The sequence below is a fragment of the Labeo rohita genome, chromosome 6 (genome assembly GCF_022985175.1).
Source record: "Labeo rohita strain BAU-BD-2019 chromosome 6, IGBB_LRoh.1.0, whole genome shotgun sequence".
Lineage (NCBI taxonomy): Eukaryota > Metazoa > Chordata > Actinopteri > Cypriniformes > Cyprinidae > Labeo > Labeo rohita.
In genome coordinates, this window is record NC_066874.1 from 3132620 (window position 1) to 3158204 (window position 25585).

Consider the following 25585-nt stretch of genomic DNA (forward strand, 5'->3'; position numbering starts at 1 on the left):
GTCTCATTAATAAAGAGGGTCAGAGATCTAACTCGTCAAATGAACTTCCAGTGACCTAATTTAATGAGATTGCTGCTCGCAGATCAAAGCGTGTCAAATGTGTTTCCTGAGTTTTTCACTGTACAGCCAACCTGGCTAAACCCATCTTTCACAATATACGTCAACAGGAAATCTCTATGAAACACTTTTTAATATCAAACGTGCATTTATCTAAGAGGCACACACACACATCGGTCATTACAGCAGTCAAGGACTCTTTAATTTATGTGGTGCCACAATAAATATTTATTATCACTGAAGCACGTGAAGCACAGTAACAAAAACTTCCTTGTTACGCAAGATTAGATATGGGAAATTGAGTTTGAGAATGCATTTACATTTGTTTTAACTGAATAATGCAAACAAAATTGTTTACTTAATTTTCACTTCCTGTTCTCATGTGAGAACAGACAGAGCATTGTGTTACTGTGAAGTGTATTTCCATTATCCTGCGGATAAGGCTCTTTTTCTAGACTGTCCTTGATTAAGTACAGACTGCAGTTAACAATTATGGGACAAGAACAACTAAATGATCTCATGTGCACTTCCACTGAGACTTTACTGACACCATAAGGGATTTTCCCCCTGAAAACACTCAAAAAACATTTGGTAATTTAGGTGGTAATATCCGCGCATATTTTTAACCTTCTTTTGACCTACAAAGTATGTTGAGGTAAAGGTATACGAGTAGATGGGGTTTCGTTTTATTTTTCGAGATGAATTCTCTGTAATATACATGTTTTTCACCATTATGTGAACACTACAAGACATATTAACAAGGCTGATAAGCATTTAAGACTTTAAAACACGTCCCTGTTAACAGCCCAATAAAACTGAGTGATTCATAGTGCAATAAAGTAGTGTCACATATTGATGGTGTAGTGCATTTTGGTACTTGTTTGTTAGTGTCAGGCTAGTGTTGTTGCCTAAAGTAATTTTTTACAGTGTTACCTACATATCTTACTTGAAGTATTCTGTGTTTTGGACCTGTATGGTGTGTTTGTATGTGCGTGTGTGTTCAACAGTGTTGGGAAGGTTACTTTGGAAATGTAATAGGTTACAGATTACAAGTTACCCTATTTAAAATGTAATAAGTAGTGTAACTTTTTAGTTACTTTATTAAAGTAATGTGACTTATTATATTTGATTACTTTTTGATTACTTTTCTAATTTTCCAATATTTTCAACTGTTAATCCTTTAAACCAGGCAGAGTTAACCTTACAGTGGCACTCAACACTGATTACTGTCAGATTTTCAAAATTCATCATTTGTATTAAGATATAATAAGTAAGATGTAATATACATCTTTATTTTGTGATAACAAATGTACATTATCCCACTTATTACACAGCTGCTTGCCACAAAAGTAAACAATTAAACACAAAACACTGATCTGAGGTGAAATATTTGAACACAAAGCTTCCAGGGAATCAGTTGCTAGCAAGTGGCCAGATGACAGAATTAAGAAATTGTAAACATAATACTGAATTGAGTTTTAATATTTTATTAGCTAACCAGATGCAAAGCTTCCACCAAGAAAAACTATCAAGAATATAGTGCCGACTTAAGTTGCCCTGATGATTATCGGGGCGTAGCATACCTTGGAATGTCATGACTGACCAATCAGAATCAAGCATTCCACAGAGCCGTGTAATAATTTAATTTAAAGCACAGCCACACAAATTCAGACTTAACACCTCTTATTTACTTTGAGATCATTCTGAGGTTAAATACAGGTTTAAAATCATAACAAGAAATAGTTTAATAGCTATAACACTGGCTTTGAAATCAATGTTTGCATAGTGATGACAGGATACACTGGCATCTAACAATGCCTTGGAAAAAATAATTAGTCTTAAAAAATAAAGTATATGCATAAACCCAAATAGAAAATAAAAGAGTTATCAAATAAGCATGTGTTCTATTCTGTGTCCAAACCTCATTTTAGAGGTCAGTGCAATTTATGAAAGAAGTCAACTAAATCTGTATGTGGGTGTGTGTGTGCGAAAAAAATCAGATGTAACCCCCTATGTAATCATGAACATTTTTCAAAAGTAACTGTAATTGAATTACACATTTTTTCTCAGTAACTGTAACTAATTACAATTACATTTATTTTGTAATTAAATTACGTAATTCCGTTACATGTAATTAGTTACTCCCCAACACTGGTGTTCAAGCCAATAGCTGTTCAGGACCCACAGAAGGGACCCTCCTCCTCCTCCTCCCTCCTCAACCTTCATGGCATGAACTCTGTCTGTATTCAGTTCGCTTACCAAGGTAACAGAGGTGATAAGCGGAGCCGAGAGATAAAAGAAATGTGGTTTCCGTTCCTCCAGAAGAGCCGTAGCGACCGACGTGTGAGGCAGCGGTGTGTTTATGGACATGGTTTCGTTATCGTTCCGTTTCTGTGAGGTAGGACACTTAGCCTGTCTAACACACAGACACATGCTAAGTGTTTTGTTGACATTTTGTCTCTTGTAACGGCTGCGGTGTCGGTCGTCTCTTATTACGACCGTGCGTAACCGTGTTATTGTGAAATTCACGTATTTTACGTCAGCTGCTGGTTTGAGGGGAACGTGTGTTTCGTGGTTTTGAGGTTAGCTAAAGAGCTAACCGGATGTGTCTGTTACCGTTATTTTGTAGCAAGCGACACGAACAGACACACAAGCGACCGGTAGCCGAACGGTTTCTATTGGTTACGAGGTTCGGTCGGGTTAAAAAACCGTTCACAAGTTGTTTAAGTGTGTTTTTGAAACATCTGATATCAGCCAAATGATCAAAAAAACAGCGCTAATGCGATTTTTAGACATTTAGCATTGATAATGACATGTACCATGTAAATAACGTGGTGTTTTACTCTTTCCGAAGTTATGTTTCAGAAAATTCCTGTTGTTATTTTATATTATATAAAACATATAATATAATACAAAGGCAATAATTTAGATTAGGAAACACAGTTCCCCTCAATAAACTGAAAAACTGCTGTTATTAATAAAAGTAAGTAAGGGAGTTGTTAAAATAGTTAGTCCCACTAGGATTTTTTATTGATTTATTTTTTTATGATACCATATACCATCATTGTACCATAGTATTGCTACGGCACTTTTTAGGGTAGTTAATAAAATCATAAAATAATAATAAAATAAAAATAACATAAATAAATGTGGCTTGCAAACATGGTGATTTACATTAAAATATATTATCCAATTATAATTTCTAATAATTATTATGAACTATATAATTATCTAATATATTATATTGTAATAAAAATATATGGTCTGTTATATGTAATTGTATATGAAAATTTCTTGCAGTTCTATATTATAATAGAAGTCCCAGTCAGAGTGTTTTTTTTAACCCGGGATTCCTGGTACTTGATACCATGGTATTGCTGCAGTACACCTTTGTAAGGGTAGTCACCCGAAAAAACAAACAAACTGACAAATTTGGATTGCCAACGTGGCGTTTAACCTGTTGGGAGCCATGTGTCAGAAGGTATTTAGTTATTATATTATACTATTAAGATATATTATAAAATAATGTGGTGTTATGATTATTATAAAACATACATTAGCAGTCAAAAGTTTTTGGATTTGTTTTGATTTTTTTTCATGTTTTTTAAAGAAGTCTCTTCTGCTCACCAAGCCTACATTTATTTGATCCAAAGTACAGCAAAAATTGTAAAATGTAGATATATTTTTACTATTTAAAATAACTGTTTTCTATTTGAATATATTTTAAAATGTAATTTAATGGTGATTTCAAAGCTGAATTTTTAGCATCATTATTCCAATCACATGATCCTTCAGAAATCATTGTAATATTCTGATGTGCTGCTCAGAAACGTTTATTAATAATATTATTATTATTAATGTTGAAAACAACTGATTATTATTATTATTATTATTATTATTATTATTTTGGTTTCTTTGATGAATGGAAGGTTCAGAATAACATAAGCATTTATCTGAAAAAGAAATATTTTGTAACATCACTTTGGATCGGTTTAAAGCATCCTTGCTAAATTAAATTATTATTTCTATAATTTCTTCACCCCTCAAAAAAGTACTCAACTGTTTTTAATATTGATAATGATAATAATAAATGTTTCTTGAACAGCAGATCAGCATATTATAATGATTTCTGAAGAATCATGTGACACTAAAGTAATAATGCTGAGAAATGTAACTTTAATCACAGAAATGAGTTACATTTTAAAATATATTCACATTAAAGATCTTACTGTCCAAAAACTTTTGACTGGTAGTGTGTCATGTTATATTAAATCATAAAATATAATAGTATAATTTTTTATTATATGATGGATTATATCCAATTATATCAGAAAATTCTTATAAGGATCATTTAGGAAACAAACAACCAACAACTGGGATGGCAAACATGGTGTTTTGTTGTCAGAGAAACATTGTTGTTATGTTAGGTTAAATCAGATTAGATTTCAAAAAGTGGGTAATTTCATACCACAAACTACTTAAATTAATTGTTTTAGGTGTTTATGAAATCAAGTGGATTTGAATTTGTTTTTAAAATGCTGATGACATCTGCATAATAATAATAATAATAAATGAGCAAACTTGTTCAGATGGTGTATACTGTAGAAATCTTGCCACATGAAGCCTATTTTCAGATGACCTTACAAAACATCTGAATTAACCAATTTTGTTTTATTAATATGTCTGGTTATACTCCTTAGGGTAACAACTGCATGTTATCACCTTTTAAAAGAAGGGTCAGAGCGATTGTACACTACAGTAACTGGAGTGGTTTAATAGAAATTATGGTTACCCTGGTAAGTGTTTGTAAGTGATACTGCTTCATTTTACCTGCTGGCCTGTTACTGCATGTTCTGAACACGTCCACATAAAAGTAAAACGTCTCTGTTGTTCCTAACCTGTGTTGAACTCATCGATCATGTTACCTAATGTTATACTATTTGTTTTTAAGCCTTTTAAGTAAATCCCAGTTTAGCTTTTAAACGTATGAATTGAAAGATAAATATCAGTTTTCAAGATGACGTTTGTCTTGTGAAAGCAGCATGATTTATCAGTGTGTTGTGTGCTTGCGTTTTCAGGTGACTCAGACCAGATGAAGCCTCGTGTGAGATGATCAGGATGAAGTCCACACGGAGCTTCATGTTTTTAATTTGTCCCGTCATGGTGCTGATATTCCTCTACTATTCGTCTGGCAAACTGCACCTACGGAGCCCAGTCCAGAAATCTCGTGAGTATACTAGTCGTCGTATGAATATTTTTCTTACGTAGAACACAAAGTAGTAAATCTAAAGATGTTGCTCATTATGTCTGTTCAATTCAAGTAGGAGCTAAACTCCATGTTTTAAAGTATATGACCAGCAGCTAACATGTCTTTAAAATGAATTAAAATGAAGGTTTGGCTACAAGTGGTCAGTACGGCACGAATCAGCATGGCGCAGTTCAGTTGCTTTGGTTAGTCACAATCCTCTTTGGTGTAAATGTTTGACAGTGGGGATCCTTTCACAATGTTAACAGATTTTTCATTTCTTGAAATTATGAAATGTCACAACTTTTGCTTCTCTAGATCTGGTTTCCCCCTGATACGTCATGCCTAGAATAAAAGGGTGTTGGTTTAGTAACCCTTCTTACTTGTGATTTTGCCTAGTCTGCCTGCTTGGCATCAGATCACTGCAGAAGCCATGATCTTAAACTGGAAAGACCCTGAAAAATAAAGGTTTGGTTTATTATGATGGCCAGAGGAGGGAGCTAGGAGCCCATCGCTGAGCATGTTCACCCCCTGGAATAAAGGGGGTTAACCAGCAAGCTAAAAAATGGTCAGCAAAATAATGTGCAAACTGATCTTTGCAGTGACAGAAGTGACTAGCGTTTTCTTTTGCACCAGAAGTTGAAGGTGTCACACTGTAGTCTGTAGTCGCACGTTACGCAGCACCACCACCGCTATCGTATGCCACAAGATAAAATTAGAAGATGTGGTATCTGATACCATCTTAGCTTTGTAACTATGTGTGATGAATAAGGGAAATAATTGTACCACTGAAGGAATTAAATTCCTAACTATTGACAAAAATGAAAAATGTTTTAAAGTTTAAAAGGTCAGTAAGTTTTTTTTTTTTTTTTTTTTTTTTTTTTTTTTGTATGCTCACTAAAGCTGTATTTATTTTTAAAAATACAATAAAAGCGGTAAAATTGTGAAATATTATTGCAATTTCAAATAACTGTTTTCTACGTGAATATTTTGTCAAATGTAATTCATTCCTGTGGTCAAAGCCGAATTTTCAGCATCATTACTCTAATGTTCAATGTCACATGATCCTTCAGAAATCACTCTAGTATACCAGTTTGCTGCTTAAGAAACATTTGTCATTATAAATGATGAAATCAGCTGCTTCATATTTCTGTGGAAACTGTGATGCATTTTCAAGAATTATTTAATTAATTTAAAGTAGGGATGAGCGATATCTTATCGTTTGCGATATACCGGTAAAAAGTTTCCGTACGATAAGAATAAGTCTTCCCGCGAAAATAACGATATTGTCTACAGTAGCATGTGTGCGATACAGTTTTGCATGTATATGAGCCTATTTACAAACCTGTTGTCCAACAAAGATATCATTTATTGATGTGCTTTTTCTCTAAATTAACTTCATAACATAGTCGAGTGTTTTAATGAAACTTTTGCGATCAGGTTTCATATCACAGAATGAGGCTGAAATCATACTATTTTGTAGTATTATAAAAGCTATGTTGATTAGCATTGCATTATAAATATACTTTATCCTTATTAAAATACCCAAGAATGATTAAAGAACACAGCCAAACCATATTTTGTAGCAATCGTATGCTTATTGTCAAGTGTCCTCAATTAAAATGTCTCTATCTGCGTTTTATTCAGCTACAGCTGTAGCTTGGAGCTTCAGTACTATTACTTCTGCTATAAAGCATATGTGGAGTTTCCGCCCAAGGGCGCTCTCCAGCTTCCAGTATGAATTAAACAGTCATTACATTATAGAAGTGTACTCAGTTATGTCTATTTTGGGTAAAAATAGGAAAGATAATACTTTTTTCTAAAGAAATAGGATTTTCCTGAATGATCACCATTGATATCGTTATCGTAATAATACCAGAAATTATCATGATAAATTTTTAAGCCCATTTCGCCCATCCCTAATATAAACTACAAAAGAGCAGCATTTATTTGAAATAGAAATCTTTAGAGATAAATGTCTGTACTGTCACATTTAATCAAATTAATGCGTACTTGCTTATAAAACCATCTATTTCTTAAAAAAAAAAAAAAAAAAAAAAAAAAAAAACGTACTGACTCCAAACAGTAGTGTAAAATGTCGCAAATTATATATTAATTTGTGAATAAAGGTCAGATATCTTTCATGTTTGTGATTTATGAAACAATGGAAATATCAATTTGTTGTTCATTATCTGTGCTACTGATACAAAACTACAATTTGTTTCTCTTGTTAGCTTTGTAATAGGAAACAGATAGTGTTACCAGCACTTTATTTGACTACATGCAAAGGTAAAAATGTGCAGTTATTACATTAAAAAGACTAAAAATGACTTCAGTTGGTGTAATCTGGTTGGTTCAGTCATTAAATCTTATGTTTGACAGATCGAAACGGGTTAATGTAGTCTAGATGTTACCGCATAATATATAAAGGACCTTTGATTTTATGTTTCATGTAGTCATTTATGGAGGTTAGGTAACAAAGTAATAACAAATAATACAAGCCGTTGCTTTAACATACACTGGAACTGGAAATAGTCTCTTTAACAAAGTCTGATCACCATTTGCTAGTAATTTTGCTGCAGTTCGATTTTTGGCACTTACAACAGACAAAAGCTTCAGGACTTTTTCTCGTTCACCAAGCTGCGTCACTCTATAATTGAGCCACAGAATGCTACCATACTGCTTACTGTGTAACTTGTGTAATTGATAATAGTGTATGTGCAAGAACGGAAAATCAGCCCGTAGTCACATGCAGACTTTTGCCCGTACCTTATACAGATATGGTGTGGTTTATTATGAATATTCTTGCTTCCTTCTAAAGTCCACCTGGCAGAAACACTTGACTGTAAATCAGAAAAGAATTTACCTTGCTGTTTTATTACAATGTTTGGTACAATTGTCAGAACTGTTTTATCAGATCGCAGTTCAACAGATAAAGTGGATGATCCAGTGTAGTATCCCTGTTCATCAACATTGTTTTTCTGCACTCTGTCAGTCACCAACTATGTAGGTCAAATGTTTAAACACATTCTTGATTATTACTATTTCCCGTATTTTTCAAATAACTCTTAAATTAAAACTCTTTTTATTTATACTTAAAGGAATAGTTCACCCAAAAAATCACCCTAAAAAGTTACTCAACCTCAGGCCATCCAAGATGTGTTTGTCATTCTATCACTAGCTCACCAGTGGTTCCACTGCAGTGAATGGGTGCCGTCAGAATGAGAGTCCAAACAGCTGATAAAAACATCATAATATTCCACAAGTAATCCACACCACTGCAGTCCACCAGTTAACATCTTGGAAAGGTAAAAGGTGCATGTTTTAACTTTTAAACGTCACTTCTGGCTGAAAATATGAATTCATAATCGAAAATAATGCTTCCTCCAGTGGAAAAAGTCTATTCCCTGTCGTCCTCCCGGATCAAAATCCACCCATATATTTGTTTAGATCTGTTTTGGACTGTTTATGCTTGTTAAACCGTGCATATTTCTCTCCTGATTCAGGCTTTCACTGGACAAAAACAATTTTATGGATAGAGGACTCATATTTTAGCTTGAAACAATGATTTTAAGTTACAAACATGTTCATTATGGATTTGTTTCTTACAAACATACAGATTTTCACTTCACAAGGGGTTAACTGATAAAGATTTGTGGATTACTTCTGGATTATTGCGCTATTTTTATCAGCTGTTTGACTCTCATTCTGACGACACCCATTTGCTGCAGAGCATCCAGTGATGTAATGCAAAATTTTTGAGTGAATTATTTAAGCACATTTTATGTGTCTACAATAGTAATTTCAAGTATTAAGGCACACGTTTTTCACGGTCAGTCAAGTGTGTTTTGTAAATCATATTGCAGTAGCTAAATTTGTTTATTAAATTTGTGAGTTGGGAAATGTTGCAATGCATGCATTTACCACAGTTTTTCAGGAACTGCAGATGCCGGACGTGCGGGAACTTAAATGCTTGTTTTCGAGTTTCTCTCCTACATAAAAACCCTTATCAAAAAGAAGTATTCTTCAAGTTTATTTTATGTAGTATACTTAAGTAAAGTTCAAGTCTATTTTTAAGTATACCTTATGTAGTAAGTATAAAAATATCAGCGTACTAGTAGTATACTTTTAAGTGTACTATTTTAATACTCATTGGGACTAAATTGGCCCACTTTCTAGTATGTAAAAGTATACTTTTAAGTATACTTTAAGTATAAAAATAGTAAACTTTGAGTACACAGCTAGTTTACGTCTATGTTTTCAGTTTGTACTGCAAGTATGCTAAAAGTGAACTTATAGGTATAATGATAGTTTACTAATTAAATACTTTTTTAAATGCATTTTTAGTACACTTTGAAGTGCAGTCTCAGTAAACTACTAGTTTAGTAGTTTTGTACTGCAAGTATACTCAAGTTTTTTTTTTTTTTTTTTGTTTTTTTTTAAGTGAACTTATCATAATTTATCAATAATTTAAGTATACTACTATGTCCCTTCTTAGGTATTAATTTGTATATATTTCGTTATATGAATATCTGAACATACAAAAGATTATGAATAATTTAGTGTAATATGTAGACAACTTTGTCTTTGTTTGTAAAGCATTTTACAAGATTAAGATATCCAGGGAATGGATGTAAGTGGTCGAAAGTATCTAGAAACACAACTGTGTTAGACTAGTTGGGACAACATTTGCAGTAATTTTGTTGGTCTGACAAGGGTTGTATATAGTTTCAAGAAAATAGCATTTTTTAGTATTTGAGACTCAATGTTTCGTAAAATGGAAAATATGTCTTTGCATTTTTTAAAGTGTGGAAGCATCTGTTTTGGTTTTTCTTCAGTTGTGTAATAGCATCTCTAATGTATAACAACATGTTAACAACAGATTCTCATAGCACAAGTACAGCTCAAATATATTTAGACTTTTTCCAAGTATAAGTCAAGTATACTTGAATGTCATTTTAAGGATATTTCTGATAAGTATATAAAAAGTAGACTGAAAGTATACTTTCCTATTTTTAGTTTAAAAGAAGTTTATTAATGGCACACTTGAATTAACTTCTTTTTCGTAAGGGAAGGAATGCATTGTTTTTAACAGTGTGTACTGTACTGTGCTGCTTGGTTTAGTTGCATTATGACCAATGCTGAGTGAAGTTGCAGCGTGATGTGATCACACTCAAAACAGAAGTGATGACGTCTGCTGTATGCTGAACTCACACTTTTGTGTTTCAGAGGCTGGTTTGGATAGGTTACGCTCCGTGGAACGTATGGTTTCAGGTAGAGGTTTACCGTATGCTGTATTCTACAGTAATGTTGGGAGATTCATCTGGATAATCAATAATCAATGTTGAAAACAGTTGTGCTGCTTAAAATTTTGTGGAAACTGTGATAAGCTTATCTTGGATGAATAATGAAATAGAAATATTATGTAACAATATATAGTTCTTCATTTTGATCAATTTAATACATCTTTGCTAAACTTAAGTATGCATTTCTTTATAAAAATCTTATTGACCCCAAGCTTTTAAATGTATGTATAAAAGTAAGTTTGAGTCAAATTCTTATCTCAAGCAGCCTAGTTCAATGCTGTTCAAAATATGTGACGTTTAAATTAAACTTAAATCACTAAGTTGCACATTTGGTCTCCCAACATTATGAAGCTTTCTTCATTGCGTTTCAAGTAAATAAGCAGAATTTTCCCCTGCACATTCAGTACAAAGACATCTGTCGTGCTTCTGTCTGACTTAATGATGAAGTTAATAAAGACTGATGTTTTTATGCTTTACAGATTTTTTGCCATATCAAGCACTGGTGAAAAACTTCTGAACTCTATTAAAAAGTCATAAACCTGAAATTATTTATTTGCTGTACTAAACATTAATCTATTAATGTGGAGTAAATACCGGTACAGTCCTTCCCATATTAAAATCTAGATTACAATAATGATACTACTACTACTAATAATGTTGAAAAAGGGATAAAGTACTGTTAATGATACTGACTTTTAAATGATTAATTCAGTAACAAAGGTATTTTTCCTGCATCCTGCAACTTAAGGTCTCTCAGCAATATCTGTGACCTGGTGTTTATAAGAAACAAATGTGTTAACAGTAATACACATGTAAATTCAGTTTCAAAGGCGTAGCCATTGGGCATGTCAGCATGTCACAGATGTTGTCAGTATAGCTTAAGCTGCATTTGACCCAGAATGTTTCTTGAGTTAGGCAGTGGTAACAGGTGGCTGGTAGCTGACAGAAGCACCGTGATCTTTGTAAGAGCCCCTTGCACAGTGATTTCTGCTGTGACTAACACCTGCTGCGGCTACTGCGACCTCTAATGCAACATCACTGCTACTAGCGGCACTAATGCAGCACTCAGAGCACACGTCTGTACTGGCATCGTCTGCATCGACCTGCTTCAACAACCTCAAGAGCTCATGTGCCTTTCTTTCTTTCTTTCTTTCTCTCTCTTTCTTTCTTTCTTATGTTTGTTTGTTAGTTTAGTTTCTTCTTTCTTTCTTTTTCTTTGTTTGTTTCTTTTGTTTGACCGTTTGTTAGTTTCATTTGTTTGTTCTTTCTTTTTCTTTCTTTCTTTCTTTCGTTTGATCGTTTGTTAGTTTGGTTCCTTTTTTCTTTCTTTCTGTTTCTTTCTTTCATTTGATCGTTTTTTTAGTTTAGTTTTCTTTTTTCGTTTGATTGTTAGTTTAGTACTTTCTTTTTTCATTTGTTTTTTCTGTTTTTCTCATATCGTTTGTTCGATCTCGTACATTCGTTAATTTTGTCTCTATCTCTTTCATGTTTGTTCACTCTTTCTTTTTCATTCTATCATTCTGTTTTGTTTGTTCTTTTTCGTTCATTTGTTTTAGCGCTTTCTTTGTTTTTCATTTTATTCTTGTTTTTTTATTCTTTCTTGCTTTTTTCTTTAATTTGTTCATTCATTCTTTGTTTCTTTTGTTTTTTCTTTCATTCTATCCTTTGTTTCTTTCTTTCATTTATTTTTTTATTAGTTTGCTAATGCTTTCTTTGTTTTTCATTTATTCTTTCTTTTTATTATTATTCTTTTTCTTTTGCTAATTTTCATTCTATCATTCTGTTTTTTTTCAAATGCTCGTTTGTTAGTTTGTTTGATCATTTGTTAGTTCTTTCTTTCTTTTTCTGTTTGTTCTGTTAGATCTTTGTTTCACTCATTCATTTGTTCATTCTTTTTCATTTTTTTTTGTTCTTTCTTTCTTGCTTTTTTGTTTGTTTGTTATTTGTTTCTTTTGCTCTTTCTTTCATTCTATGATAATTCTTTGTTTCTTTCTTTCGCTTGATTATTTGTTAGCTAGCTCTTTCTTTTTGTTCTATTTCTCTCATTTACTCCTTTCTTTCTTTCTTTCTTTCTTTCTATCTTTCTTTTTCATTCTTTCTCTTTCTTTCCTTCCTTCCTTTCTTCCCAGGTTATACAGGTTATACAGGTTATTTGATCAAAAATGTTTTTTTTTTTGTTTTTTTTTTTTTTTTTAAATAATCTATTTTTTTAAGGGTTATTTTTTTGTTCGTTGTACTTCTCGGGAAAGAACAAAACTGTAAAATCTTTGTTTTGAACTGTCAGTATGATGACAGTATGATGTTATAAAATAGGTCTTCGTAGGTAAAACTTTATTACTTGAATCAGTAAACTATGCAGTTTAATGTTGTGTGAACAATAATATCCTTTTGCCAATCCTACCTGATGGCAACCACTCCTCTTTTTATGATTTTATAAAAATCTATTTAATCTTTTTTAATGTATCATCCCAACATTTTCATAAAGAAGTGTGTTCATTTTATTGTTCATCTTTAGTTAAAAACCAACCAAAACGGTTGTGTAATGAAGCTAATGTAAGCTGTACAATGAACTCTAATAACTGTGTTAGTTTCATGTCCCACATATTTTTCATGCTCTTTTTATTCTTAAACCAGTCAGTATTATATTTCATGTCGATAGTTTCATATGAAACTCAGCCAAAAAACATATTTTATGCAATAATGCAAATGCTTGACTAATGTATTGCAAGTGCACATTTCTCATGTAGTTACTTGCGTTACTTTCCTACTTTAATCAAGGTGATAGTTATCATCATGTCACTTGTAACTAGGTATGTTATTCAGGTATTCTCATTAAGACTTTAAAAATTAATGCTCCACTAGAGTGAGAATGCTATTCCAACTTGCACTGTGTAATCACTCTGCAGTGTTTGCATTTCTCTTGCAATTTTGTGTGGGACAGGGCTGGGCAACTTCGGTCCTGGAGGGCCACTGTCCTGCAAAGTTTAGCTCCAGCCCTAATCAAACACACCTGAACAAGCTAATCAATGTCTTCAAGATCACTAAAAAGCTACAAGCAAGTGTGTTTGATTAGGGTTGGAGCAAAACTCTGCAGGACAGTTGCCCTAGCATAGAATATGTTTCAGCATTTTCCTTCCTGGCTATTCAAAGCCAATGCTGGTAGCCGTTGCTGAAGCCATATTCAGTTTGGTTTAATCTATTGTTTTTGTGCTATCACCTGTCACATGTACTGCCCATGTTGTTCTATAAATAGTCATCAGCCTCTCACGTTACTACGATAACAATCTCTTTCTCTTCCTTCCTTGTGTTTTACATTTCTAACAGAAAAACTTTTCTGCCAAAATATTTCCATCCTTTCTTGTTGGCACAGAGACAATAACACACTGCATCTCTCTCCTCTTTCTCTTTGAGGGACATAAACTGTGTTGATTTCTTGTATTTCTTGTCTCTTTAGGGTACGACAAGCAGGGATTCCTTACCAAGCTTGACAGAAACCTGTAAGTAACACATTGTTGAGCGTGTGGGTTCTATGTGAGCGTAAGGTTCTGTTCCAAAACCTAGTGAGCTGCCTACATAGGCGGCATTTTAATTTACGTCCTTAACAAGAAAGGTTCGCAAATAATACTAATGCTTCAGTTGGGATGTTGCCTTAGAAGGCAGCTGGCTTTGTAGGGTAAGACTGCTCACTAGGTTTCGTAACAGAGTGTGCATGTATGTGTGAGTTCACTTTGGCCTGTACTGTCCAGCAATTTGTCTCTCTTTATAACTCGGCTTGTTGTTTATTTGAGCTTTACTCTGGAAGGATAATTAATGGCGCCCTAAAGCATTTCTAATGAATGATCTCCTGGCTCTCACCCAGCCTTGTCTGATTTACCAGTCCTGATTGTATCTGTATGGGAGGTCCGTTTACCCGAAGTAAAACATGGCTCGACCTCTCTTATTACCATTAACGGCCACCTGTATAAATGGCACTGTCAACAGGTCATCTTTATATGTCCAGCACTCGCAGTATTGATGTAAACTTACTAGAAAGTTTCCATTTGCCGGCCTGTGAATTAGTGGGTTTATACTGGCGCTTATATAAAATAAACTACTCCTCACACAAGTTGTCATCTCATCGAGCAGCCTTTATCGTTGTACGTCCTCTGGGCACCGCGAGCTCGACACAGCTGCTTTCCCCTCGTTCCAGATCCCAAAAGCATTTGGTAAGATACAGAGCTCTGTTTCATGCGTGTTCATCAGCTTGAGAATAAATGAACTTCCATAATCGTCTAATTTAAATCAGTCAAGTTCTTTTAACTTGCAGCCGTGTTTCGTACAGAATCTGTATTGTGCATATTTCACAAAATAACTTGGTTTTGATAACTAGGATAGTTTAAGGTGAGTTTGAACGGTGCACAACTGTTCAAACGTTTTTTTTTTTATAATACAGTAAAACAGTAATTTTGCAAAATATTATTACAATTTTGAATACCTGTTTTATGTTTGGAAACGCCCTAGAAAAGTGGGGTTTTGGACAATATTGATCTGAATCCTTTTTAATTTGTGATAATTTTGCACTGATAAGGGACAACACAAACTACAAAAACATATTTTATTGCATAAACAGTTTATACATAGAAAAAACTTAAATTTTCAATTCATCAAAATATCCAGCATTAGCAGCAATTACAGCTCCGCATAATCTGGGCCTAAATTCATTGTATTCTAAACTTAATTGGCAATCAATTGTTGAAGCTATTAAGGTGTGCTGAACCAAAAATCTTTTAAAAACCTGGGCCAAGTTTAAACCAGTAACCAGGCATCACAGCTGGCAAAGGGGCATGTCTAACTTTGACATGTATGTATTGCCATTATTATGTAATCAAAATGAAATTTATTATTGCTGGTCTTCAATGATAATGTATTTTCACCAAAAAATGATAAGGATTTATGCCGATATCGTCCAAAACCACACTTTGCAAGGGGTGTTTCCAAACTTTTGGAGGGCCTACGATTAAGCAAAGCTTAATTTTCAGCATCATTTACTCCAGTCTTTGGTGTTACATGAACCTTAAGAAATCATTGCTACTCAAGATATATTTTCTATTATTATCATTGTTGAAAACAATGTGCTGCTTTAAATTTTGGTCACAATTTGTTTAAGGTCCAGTTCTTGCTTTTAACAAACCGTTAACTATGGCTTTTGCCTCCTAATTTGCTGCTTATTAATAGTTAGGATGGTAGTTGTTAAGTTCAGGTATTAGGTAGGATTAGCGATGTAGAATATGGTCATGCAGAATAGGTGCTTTATAAGTACTAATTAACAAACAATATGTTAATAATAGGCATGCTAATAAGTAACAAGTTAATAGTGAGATTTAAGAAGTGTGAAGTGTTACCCAAATTTTTGAGGACACCATGATGCATGTTTGTAATGCATCCTTGCTGAATGAAAGTATTAATTTAAAAACGAAAATTTGAAAATTAATTTGAAAATTAAGTTGGATATTGCAACCCTCTTGTGCATTTTGGATATTGCAATGGCCGCAAATATATTTGCACACTTTCGTTTGCTGTTCATTAGTTGCAAAGAAAACCGCTTAAGCACAAGCACATTTCACAAAAAAGGAAGTTTGCTGGATTTGAAGTGATAAAGCGATAAATATGTGTTGAAAATGAAGACACAAAGTATTGTGACACTGTGTTTGTGAACCGCTAGTGGAACATGTCAGTAGTTAATGTGATTTTCTACACCTGTGATTACTCTGTTAGGACACCTACTGAAAATGATCGTCTTCTGTCTTTGGTTGTCAGGCCCCTGGAGCTGCAGTATAAATATGGCAATCTCAGTAAAGGAGAGTGTAAACCGGGTTACGCAGAGGCCAAGATGACTTCAATCTATCCAAAGTAAGCTAATCTCACAGTACATTGTGAAATACTGGACGTTCACAATATAATATTTGTAAATGTGCATGCAGACACGCACCTCATTCTTTTGCTCTTTGTAGCCTTGCAGTTTAGATAAATAATTTCGATTTAGATGAATAACATTCATATTAGGACTAGGAACATGAAAGTGCAAAGCGTTTACTCTTCTTGACCTTTCCGCGAAATTACAAGATTTCTTTATTGGTTGTGTACAAGCAGATCAGCTTGACCAGATGAAATCATCTTGAAATCATCTTCAAAACAAATCTTACACAGGTAACCAGCAAAACAGTTTTGACTGGTTTTATCCAGAGAACATAAAGTAGAAAGGAAGAGAATGATTATCACTGTTTTTGCTGCCCTTGTTGTTTTGTGGGTTTTTTTTTTTTTTTTTTTTTTCATTTTGTAATAGTGCATCACTTCATGTGTGTTGTGTAGTTTGCTTTAAACCCATCAGACATTGAGGATCCAGTGCTCTTGAGAGGAGCATAAAAAGACATTTCTTTTCTCTTCTAAATAATTCAGCATCTGAGAAGATTCCCCACCGTGGATGCTCTTTATCCCTCATGTGTTGATTTAAGGCATGTTTCAGAACTGTGTCCGCAGAAATGATGCAGGTCTTTTTTTGGGTCTGCTGTGCTCCTCTGGGCTCCCAGTGCGTGAGAAACCCGTGCTTCTGATTCACACGACTGACACGCAAAGCTTTCCTTTAGCCACGAGATTTCTGCCTCTGAGATTAATAAAAACCAGTTTATGGATCTTATTAATTCTTAGAAAATCTGAATTCTTTTAAAATCATTTGATTGTGTTGAACTTATTTGTTTTCGGTTTCCTGGTTCCTGGTTCCTTGGTTTGGTTCAGGTTTCAAAAACACAAGCAAAAAGCAAAATACATAGTTAATAGTTTATTTTTAGAATGTGATTTTTTTTTTTTTTTTTTTTTTTTTTTTTTTTTTTTTTTGTGACATTTTTAAATTCTAATTAAATTACAATACAGTAATTATCATATATATATATATATATATATATATATATACATTTTGAAATGTCACAATCCAACAGTAAATATACGTGTATATGTGTATACAGTTGAGGTCAAAAGTTTACATACACCTTGCAGAATCATTAAAATGTTAATTATTTTACCATAAATAAAAGGGATTATACATAATGCATGTTATTTTTTATTTAGTACTGACCTGAATAAGACATTTTACATAAAAGATGTTTACATATAGTCCACAAGAGAAAATAATAATTTATAAAAATGACCCTTTTCAAAGGTTCACACATGCTTGATTCTTAATACTGTGTTGTTACCTGAATGATCCACAGCTGTGTTTTGTTTGTTTAGTGATAGTTGTTCATAAGTTCCTTGTTTGTCCTGAACAGTTAAACTGCCTGCTGTTCTTCAGAAAAATGCTTCAGGTCCCACAAATAATTAGGTTTTTCAGCATTTTAGTGTATTTGAACCCTTTCCAATGATTTTGAGATCCATCTTTTCACTATTTTTCATCTTCTGTAGCTTCTTTGGGGCAGCACTAAATTAAAATAAATGTAAAATATTATTTATAATAATAATACACATCTCCATTCTGTTTAAAAGTTTTCACCCCCAGCTCTTCATGCATCACTTTTCTTTCTGGAGCATCAGTGAGTGTTTGAACTTTCTGTAATAGTTGCATATGAGTCCCTCGGTGTCAAAAGATGGACATCAAAATCATACATTCACTGTTGGAAAGGGTTCAAATACACAAAAATGCTGGAAAACCAAAGGATTTGTGAGACCTGAAGGATTTTTTATGAAGAACAGGCAGTTTAACTGTTTAGGACAAACAAGGGACTCATGAACATATGTAAACATCTTTAATGTGAAATATTCAGGTCAGTACTAAATGAACAATAATATGCATTTTGTATGATTCCTCTTTTTTGGTAAAATAATTACCATTTTGCGGATTCTGAAAGGGGGATGTAACCTTTTGACCTCAACTGTATGTGTATATGTATGTATGTTTGTAGTAGTAGTAGTAGTATTAAGAGATGGTTCACCCCCAAATGAAAATTTTGTCATTATTTACTGACCCTCATGTTGTTTCAAACCTTTGAAACAAAAATTGTTGTTGCAGAACATAAAGGAAAATATTTTAAAGAATGCTAATAACCAAACAGTTTGGTTACCATTGACATTTTATATAAATGCTGACAGAAGTTTCATTTTTGGGTGAACCACCCTTTAAATAGAACTGAGTTGGGTAAAAATGGGGCTCAGATCACATGACTCAGGTTGTTCCTTATGCTGAACCTTTCTGGTGTACGTGGAGTCAGATGGGAGTATTAAATAGATCATAGCGTTTACAGTGTTTGTTGAAACACTAAACCTACAACATTTAGTTAGCCATGTAATTATCATCTGACACGCGTTGTTAAACATGATCCGGGAGCCTGTTTACAGCCTGACCACTGCTCTGGAAACAAAAGCAAAAATTCAGCCGACTAGAAGTAGTCAAGTGCACACGTTTATATACATGCTAAGCTAAGGCATCATATAGCAGTTATGTTTGAGTTAATGTCCTGTCATAAAAGGTTGATAAAAGAAGCCATTCTTTCGTCACTCAATTTTTATTATTTTTGTTGTGAATTCCTTTGTATTCAGCCTTGATTCTGGATGTCAGTGTACTTTGTAGAGATAACGGTGGAATGAAACAAGTTTATAATTAACACGGGTCAAGAATGAATTTTATTTTTTTTCAAAGTACATATAGCAATAAATCTTAAGGATCACAGTGCAGCCCCTAAGAACTAAAACGTTTAAAATCTGTCACTATCCTTCGAACCACTAGGTTTTAACCATTTGTCAGCAAGAAGATTTTAATCATTTAAAAAAAATAATGAAATTTTATATGATAACTTTCAATATTTTAATTTATTCAGGTCAGAATATGTATGTTGTTTCATTTTTACATTAATATACTTGTCACTCTGAGTGACAATGGAACATTATTTCACTCATTTAATGTTATTTGAACCATTAAACTAGACACTTGCATTTAATATGTTTTCTGTGCATATAAATCACTTGTAAATTTAATTTGATTAACAGGACGCACACAATAAAATATAAAATAAATGTAGCTTTGAATTGTAGCTTAGATCAATTGGTCTTGAGAGAATTTGATGAGAAATGTTTCAGTTTATATTGAGATCGCTGTCAGATTTTTATCTTTGCAGATCTGAGCACTTTAGTAATTTAATACCATTTGAAAATGTTACTGGCAACAATCTCTAAGAAAGACCTCTAACGGTTTGTATGAATAGTCAATAGGTTAAACGTACATCTAAATTGATTGAAACACCTGCTGACAAATTCTGAAAAGCTTTATCTCTGCATTTGTTCTGTAAAAATATGGCCCTTTGCAAATTGGTATCATTATGAAATAAATATTTGATTATAGTCCAGAATTTGCGTAGGCGGTAATCCTAATAATTATGAACGGGTTCACATACATTTCTCATACGTGTACGTGTTTGGAGGTTCAAGCCAGTGAGAAACACGGGAGTGCATGTCGCCTTCACTTAAACTGTTGGGATGTGAGGAAGCGCAGAGTCTCGTTTGTGTTCGTGGGAATCGAATACACGGGGCCACCTGTGTCATTAATGCATTACTCCAGAGGTCAGACAGCTGTGTACGACATGACGGAGGTGTTCAGGTGTTGTTTTGTGCGCCAGTCAAATGTTCCGGGTAGTTTGTGACGTGGAGAGTTTTATCAGGTGTACACTGGGTGGAAAATTGTTGATAGAAATCGGGGCGTTTCTCCATAATATACAGCTTTGCCAGGTGGTACTTGTGGACAGAATGGGAGAGTGTTTTATTAGCAGTGAAGTGATTGTGTAACATGTTAGGTGTCGGTGCTACATAGCACAGGGCAATAAACCCTTTTTATGTAATGAAGTACTCAAGACCTATTATAATATGTTGGTCATATTATGCAGTTTGTCTTATATTCCTTGTGTATTTTCCTATGGTCTTATTTTTCTAACTAAAAGTAAGTTCTAACTTCAGCAGTTTACAGTTGTTTGAAAATATTGTAGCTTTTCTGGTTGCATGCTTTTTCCAGGAGGTAGTGGTAAGATTTTTTTGTTTTTTATTTCCCCTAGAGTTTTTTGAAAATCTTTATTTTTCTTTGTGCACTTCAAACACACAAATTTTTTTTATTTATTTTTTTGCACAATTATTGTTTAATAATAATATCAATAATAAATTTGGCCAAGGAATATAGTTCATTAGAATAAATACTCTAGTTTATTTTCAGTCATCAAGTAGTGTAAAAATTTCAGTTGAAGCGTTTTATTATTACTATCCTAAGGTAGTGGTAAGATATCTTTTTTTTTTTTTTTTTTTTTTTTTTTTTTTTAGATTTTTGTAAAATTATTTTATTATTCAGTTATGCACAATTTCTGTAATTCATCTGACATTTACCCCTGGTTTTACAGAAAAGGCTTAAGCCAAGTCTTAGACTAAAATGTAAGTCTGAGCTGTTTCAGCTGAAAGAAACTTGTACTGACTGATCTTAAAATATATCAGTGACTTTGTTTTGTTTCAAAATTCACATCGGTAATGTTTTTTTTCTAAGCATATTTATAAAAAAAATACTTATATGTCCTAATCCTGGCTTAATCTAAACCCTGTCTGTGAAACCGGGCCTTAATGTACTTATGTTTTTTTCTCATTAATTCTCATTAAGTTATGATACAGTTATTGCTTAGAATTATTTTCTTATTTGCAATTATTTTAATTCTTAATTGTCATTTTACATAATGTCACAATGTACATAATGTCACAGTGTTCAACAATAAATACATTTTTAATATATAAATACATTTTCCTGTTTTAATAAAAGTGAATATTGTTAAAAAATATTAATAATAATAATCAATTCTGCAAACAAAATAAAGTTCATTAGTATAAATACTCTAGATCAATCAGTGTAACCATTTCAGTAAAAGAGTTTTATTTGCAACACTGTAACCCAAAGTTTTTTGTTACATCATCTGACCAAGAACAATCATTGAATCTAGTCATATTACTTGCAGACACTCTGATACTGAGTATAATGACACTTTGGCTCATGTCATATTATTTAAATAGCCTATTTTGCTTTGAAAGATCAAATTCATCTTAGCGAATCGATTCATTCAGATGGTTCATGTAAATGAAACGTATTAAAAACAGTCAGGTCAGTTACTACTTCGTTCCATCAGTATATAAACCGTCATTTACATTTGCATTAAAGATAATTAAACAGAAGTGCACGCTCCTTTATATCCATTTCAAAAATAACGTTATTAATTTATGAAGTAATGCACTAGAATTTTTGTCCTGTTTTCTGCTACAGTAAAAAAACCTGAAAATGGCACGTTTTGGTGGGAAACATTTCAGTGCATCCATAGGTTTTTTTTTTTTTTTTTTTTTTTGCCAAAAAAGGTTAATAAATTATCATCTCATAGTTATGCATTTAAAAAGATGTTGTCTGCTTAAATAATTACTGTAGTGTAGCAAAGTGCTTTTTTAAAAGCATAGCTGGACTGTACTCCAACGTCTGTAAGTGAGTAGCTTGTAGCTTGGTGATCTCAGCTCCTTATAAGTCTCTCTGCTTGTTTTGAGGAAAGGTCAGGTTTAGGCTGGACTTCTTTAGACATTCCAGTGCTCATCTCTTATGAACCGATAAACACACTGGATTATGGGTAATGCGAACCACGTAATCCTTTCAAATATTCCACTGGTTATCAAAGTATCGCAACTCTTTTCTCGTGCAGGCTGTGGAGTGATAAGCATGACTTGTGTTTGACTTGTGTTTGACTTGTGTTTTCTCTCTTTGTCTTTTATTTATTGTTTTAGGTTTAAAAAACCAGCCCCCATGTTTCTTGATCCAAATTTCAGGCGGCTATCAAACATCAGCAATTACATGCCTCCGTTTGGAATTAAAACACAAGGTATTTCATTCTTCCTTTCTTTTGTTTTTTGTTTTTTTATTTCCATTTAATATATTTCAGTATAATATAGTTGAATATAATGCAGTCGAGTTTGATTTTGTCCCTTCACATTTAAAAGTTTAGACACCTTTTTTTTTTCCAAAAAAACTATGATAAAAATACCTCTGAGTTGGAGGTGTTTTCCATTTTTACCCATTGGTTTTCATTAATAGATGATCCAATTAAACATGTTAACATTGTATCCTGTGTAAACAAAAGAGCTATCATAACTCAAACACTTGATTCAGACGGGCCTAGTTCTCCCTGAGGAGGTCAAGTAAATTAGTGTTTCACAAGATGTGCTTTGTAATTTCAAACACGCCTGTGTTTTTCTCACACAGCCGCTGTAAAAACTCACGAAGGAAATCGCAATCTGTTGTTCAGTCAGAGGTCCTCTGAGAAATCTAATGCTGGAATAGGAATTAATAGGAATGTCAGTGATTGTTAAACATTTGTGTTTTCAAAATTCTTCTCACAAGTATTTTTCCATAAATGTTGCACATTTTTAGACGTCTGTGCTTATATGAAAGTAAGTTATGTTGTACTTCATCAAGGGTCTATTATTAAGGCAAAAAGCATTTTTATAATTTGACTGTTCAAAAGTAGCCACGCATTTTCTTTGTTTAACACTGAAAAAACATTAATTCATGAAAGCATTCATTCTGCACATTCTTAATAAAAAAAAAAAAAAAAAAAAAAAAAAAAAAAATAATATATATATATATATATATATATATATATATTTATTTATTTATTTATTTCCATCAGTTGCATACACTACAGGTCAGAGGTTTGGAATAATTAGGATTTTTAAATTAAGGTAATTCAAAATTATTTTTAAAGCAGTCTTATATTCACCAAGGCTGCATTTGTTTGCAATATTGTGAAATATTATTACAGTTTAAAATAACTGTTTTCTATGTGAATATATTTTTTAAAATGTAATTTTGTTTCTATGATGCAAAGCTGAATTTTCAGCATCATTACTCCAGGCTTCAGTGTCACATGATCCTTCAGAAATCATTCTAATATGCTCAGATTTGCTCATTTATTATCAATTAATATTGATGCACAGTTATTGCAGTTTTTTAACAAAAAAGGGGGGCACAGATTAAAATAGTAAAATTTAAATAGTAACAGAGGTTATTCCAGAATATAATAAAGTTAATAGTGATTATTATAATTATAATTATAATTATTATTATTATTATTATTATTATTATTATTATTATTATTATTATTATTATTATCAGTGTTGAAAACCGTTTCTGTGGCTTAATATTTTTAGGTTTAAAAGGTTTAAAAACACCATTTATTTAAAATATAAATCATTTGTAACATTTATAAATTCATGTACTGACGCTTTTAATCAATTTAATGCATCTTTGCTGAATAAAAGTGGTAATTTCTTATAATATTTTTTTAAATCATACTTAAGCATTTGAATCTTAATATATCATGACTTCCACAATGAGAGCATAAGAAACTTTTTTCTAAAACATAAAAAAAAAAAAAATTCAAATCTTTTGCTGAATCTTTTCAAGATTAATTCATGTAAAAAAAAAAAAAAACATCAATAAAACTGCAGAAATCCCAGGCTTTTCCCACAGATAAATGTTTACACATGACTTACAAATTAAACACTATATATATATATATGTATATGTTAGGTAGAAGTTTTGTAGATGTTAAAATGATGTCCATTTAGGCAGTCACCTAGGGCTCATGCAGGTAAGATGGAAGCTATTTTCCTGTGGCATCCATTCAATCAGGCTTTTTCCAAAGTGGTTCTTTCATCCGGTGTGCTTACAGACGTTTAAACTAAAACCATGAGGCATTTCTCCTTTTCACCTTCATTCACGTCTGCCCTGGAGGTTTTGGCTGTAATTACCTTCCAGCCTGATTAAATCACAAATGTGCATGTAAAGTGATGAGTTTTCCTCTGACTCCGTTTAGCTGCTTTGGCAGATGGTGTGGGACATTAAGAGCAGAGCTGTCGGCATCTCCGCATCCGTCCTGCTGATGTTTCTCATGCCGTGCCTTTCAGCAGAAACACTTGTGCTTGAATTACGTGTCTGTGTGGGAATTACTGCTGTCTAATGTGCTCTAATGTGATGTTGAGATGAAAACGCACTTAAAATGCTGCTCATGCTTTTAAACAGACCCCTAACCTTATGGATTAAACTTTTGTGCTGCAGACATGAATAATGCCTTAAATAGCGTGGCATGCCGAGGAAATGTGTGCTATTACTTTTCCATGTGATCTGGATTACATTGTTTGGCAGGCAGACGCTAAAATGGGCCATAAGTGACGCATATCACTGGTTTTGTTGTTGTGGACTTGACAATTTAAAACCAGTTCTATTATCTTTAGCATAAAGAGCCTTTTTCTCTATTGGAAAGCCTTTTGGTTTTACTTAAAATAGCATGGTGAATTGTGTGTGTTCTAAACTTAGGCTTTTTCCTCATTCTTGAAGCTGAGATGTAGGTCCCATTGTGTGACCGGGCTGCTTTAGAAATGTCCTCCACACAGAAATTTAAACTTGCTGAGAATTTACTCACCCTTAGGCCTTCCAAAATGTTAATGGGTTTGTTTGTTCATCAAAACAGATTTGGAGAAATGTGGCATCACTTGCTCACCAATGAATGCTCTGCAGTGAATGGGTGCCGTCAGAATGAGATTCCAAACAGTGGATAGAAACGTCACAATAATCCATAAACCTCCAGTCTATCAGTTAATATCTTGCGAAGCCAAAAGCTGCGTATTTGTAAGAAACAAATATCCATTTTTTTTTTAACTTCAGACTGTTTTCCCTGTGCATATTTCTCTCCTGATTCAGACTGGAGGAAGAAATATTATGGATAGAGGATTCAGTCTGAAATTAACATTTTAAATGATGAATTTGTTTCTTACAAACGCACAGCTTTTAACAGCTTTTAACAAGACATTGATAATTGATGGGCTGGAGTGGTGTGGATTACTTGTGGATTATTGTGATGGTTTTTATCAGCTATTTGGACTCCCGTTCTGATGG

General features: G+C 33.1%; 1 protein-coding gene across 4 annotated transcripts in view; it reads left to right on the top strand.

The window, feature by feature from the left end:
* The first annotated feature begins 2244 nt into the window (after positions 1 to 2244).
* The window catches only part of st3gal3a (ST3 beta-galactoside alpha-2,3-sialyltransferase 3a), a 45128-nt gene continuing 21787 nt past the window's right edge, over positions 2245 to 25585 (top strand). Inside the window, exons 1-7 of one of the 4 annotated variants that reach the window (XM_051111373.1) lie at positions 2247 to 2455; positions 4758 to 4853; positions 5136 to 5284; positions 10532 to 10576; positions 14063 to 14105; positions 16405 to 16497; positions 22417 to 22511. In XM_051111373.1, the coding sequence (XP_050967330.1) occupies positions 5167 to 5284; positions 10532 to 10576; positions 14063 to 14105; positions 16405 to 16497; positions 22417 to 22511 (394 nt within the window). In that variant the 5' untranslated portion in view covers positions 2247 to 2455; positions 4758 to 4853; positions 5136 to 5166. Of the gene's footprint in view, positions 2456 to 4757; positions 4854 to 5135; positions 5285 to 10531; positions 10577 to 14062; positions 14106 to 16404; positions 16498 to 22416; positions 22512 to 25585 lie in introns of all 4 variants that reach the window. The other 3 variants (XM_051111375.1, XM_051111372.1, XM_051111374.1) reach the window with 3 other exon arrangements.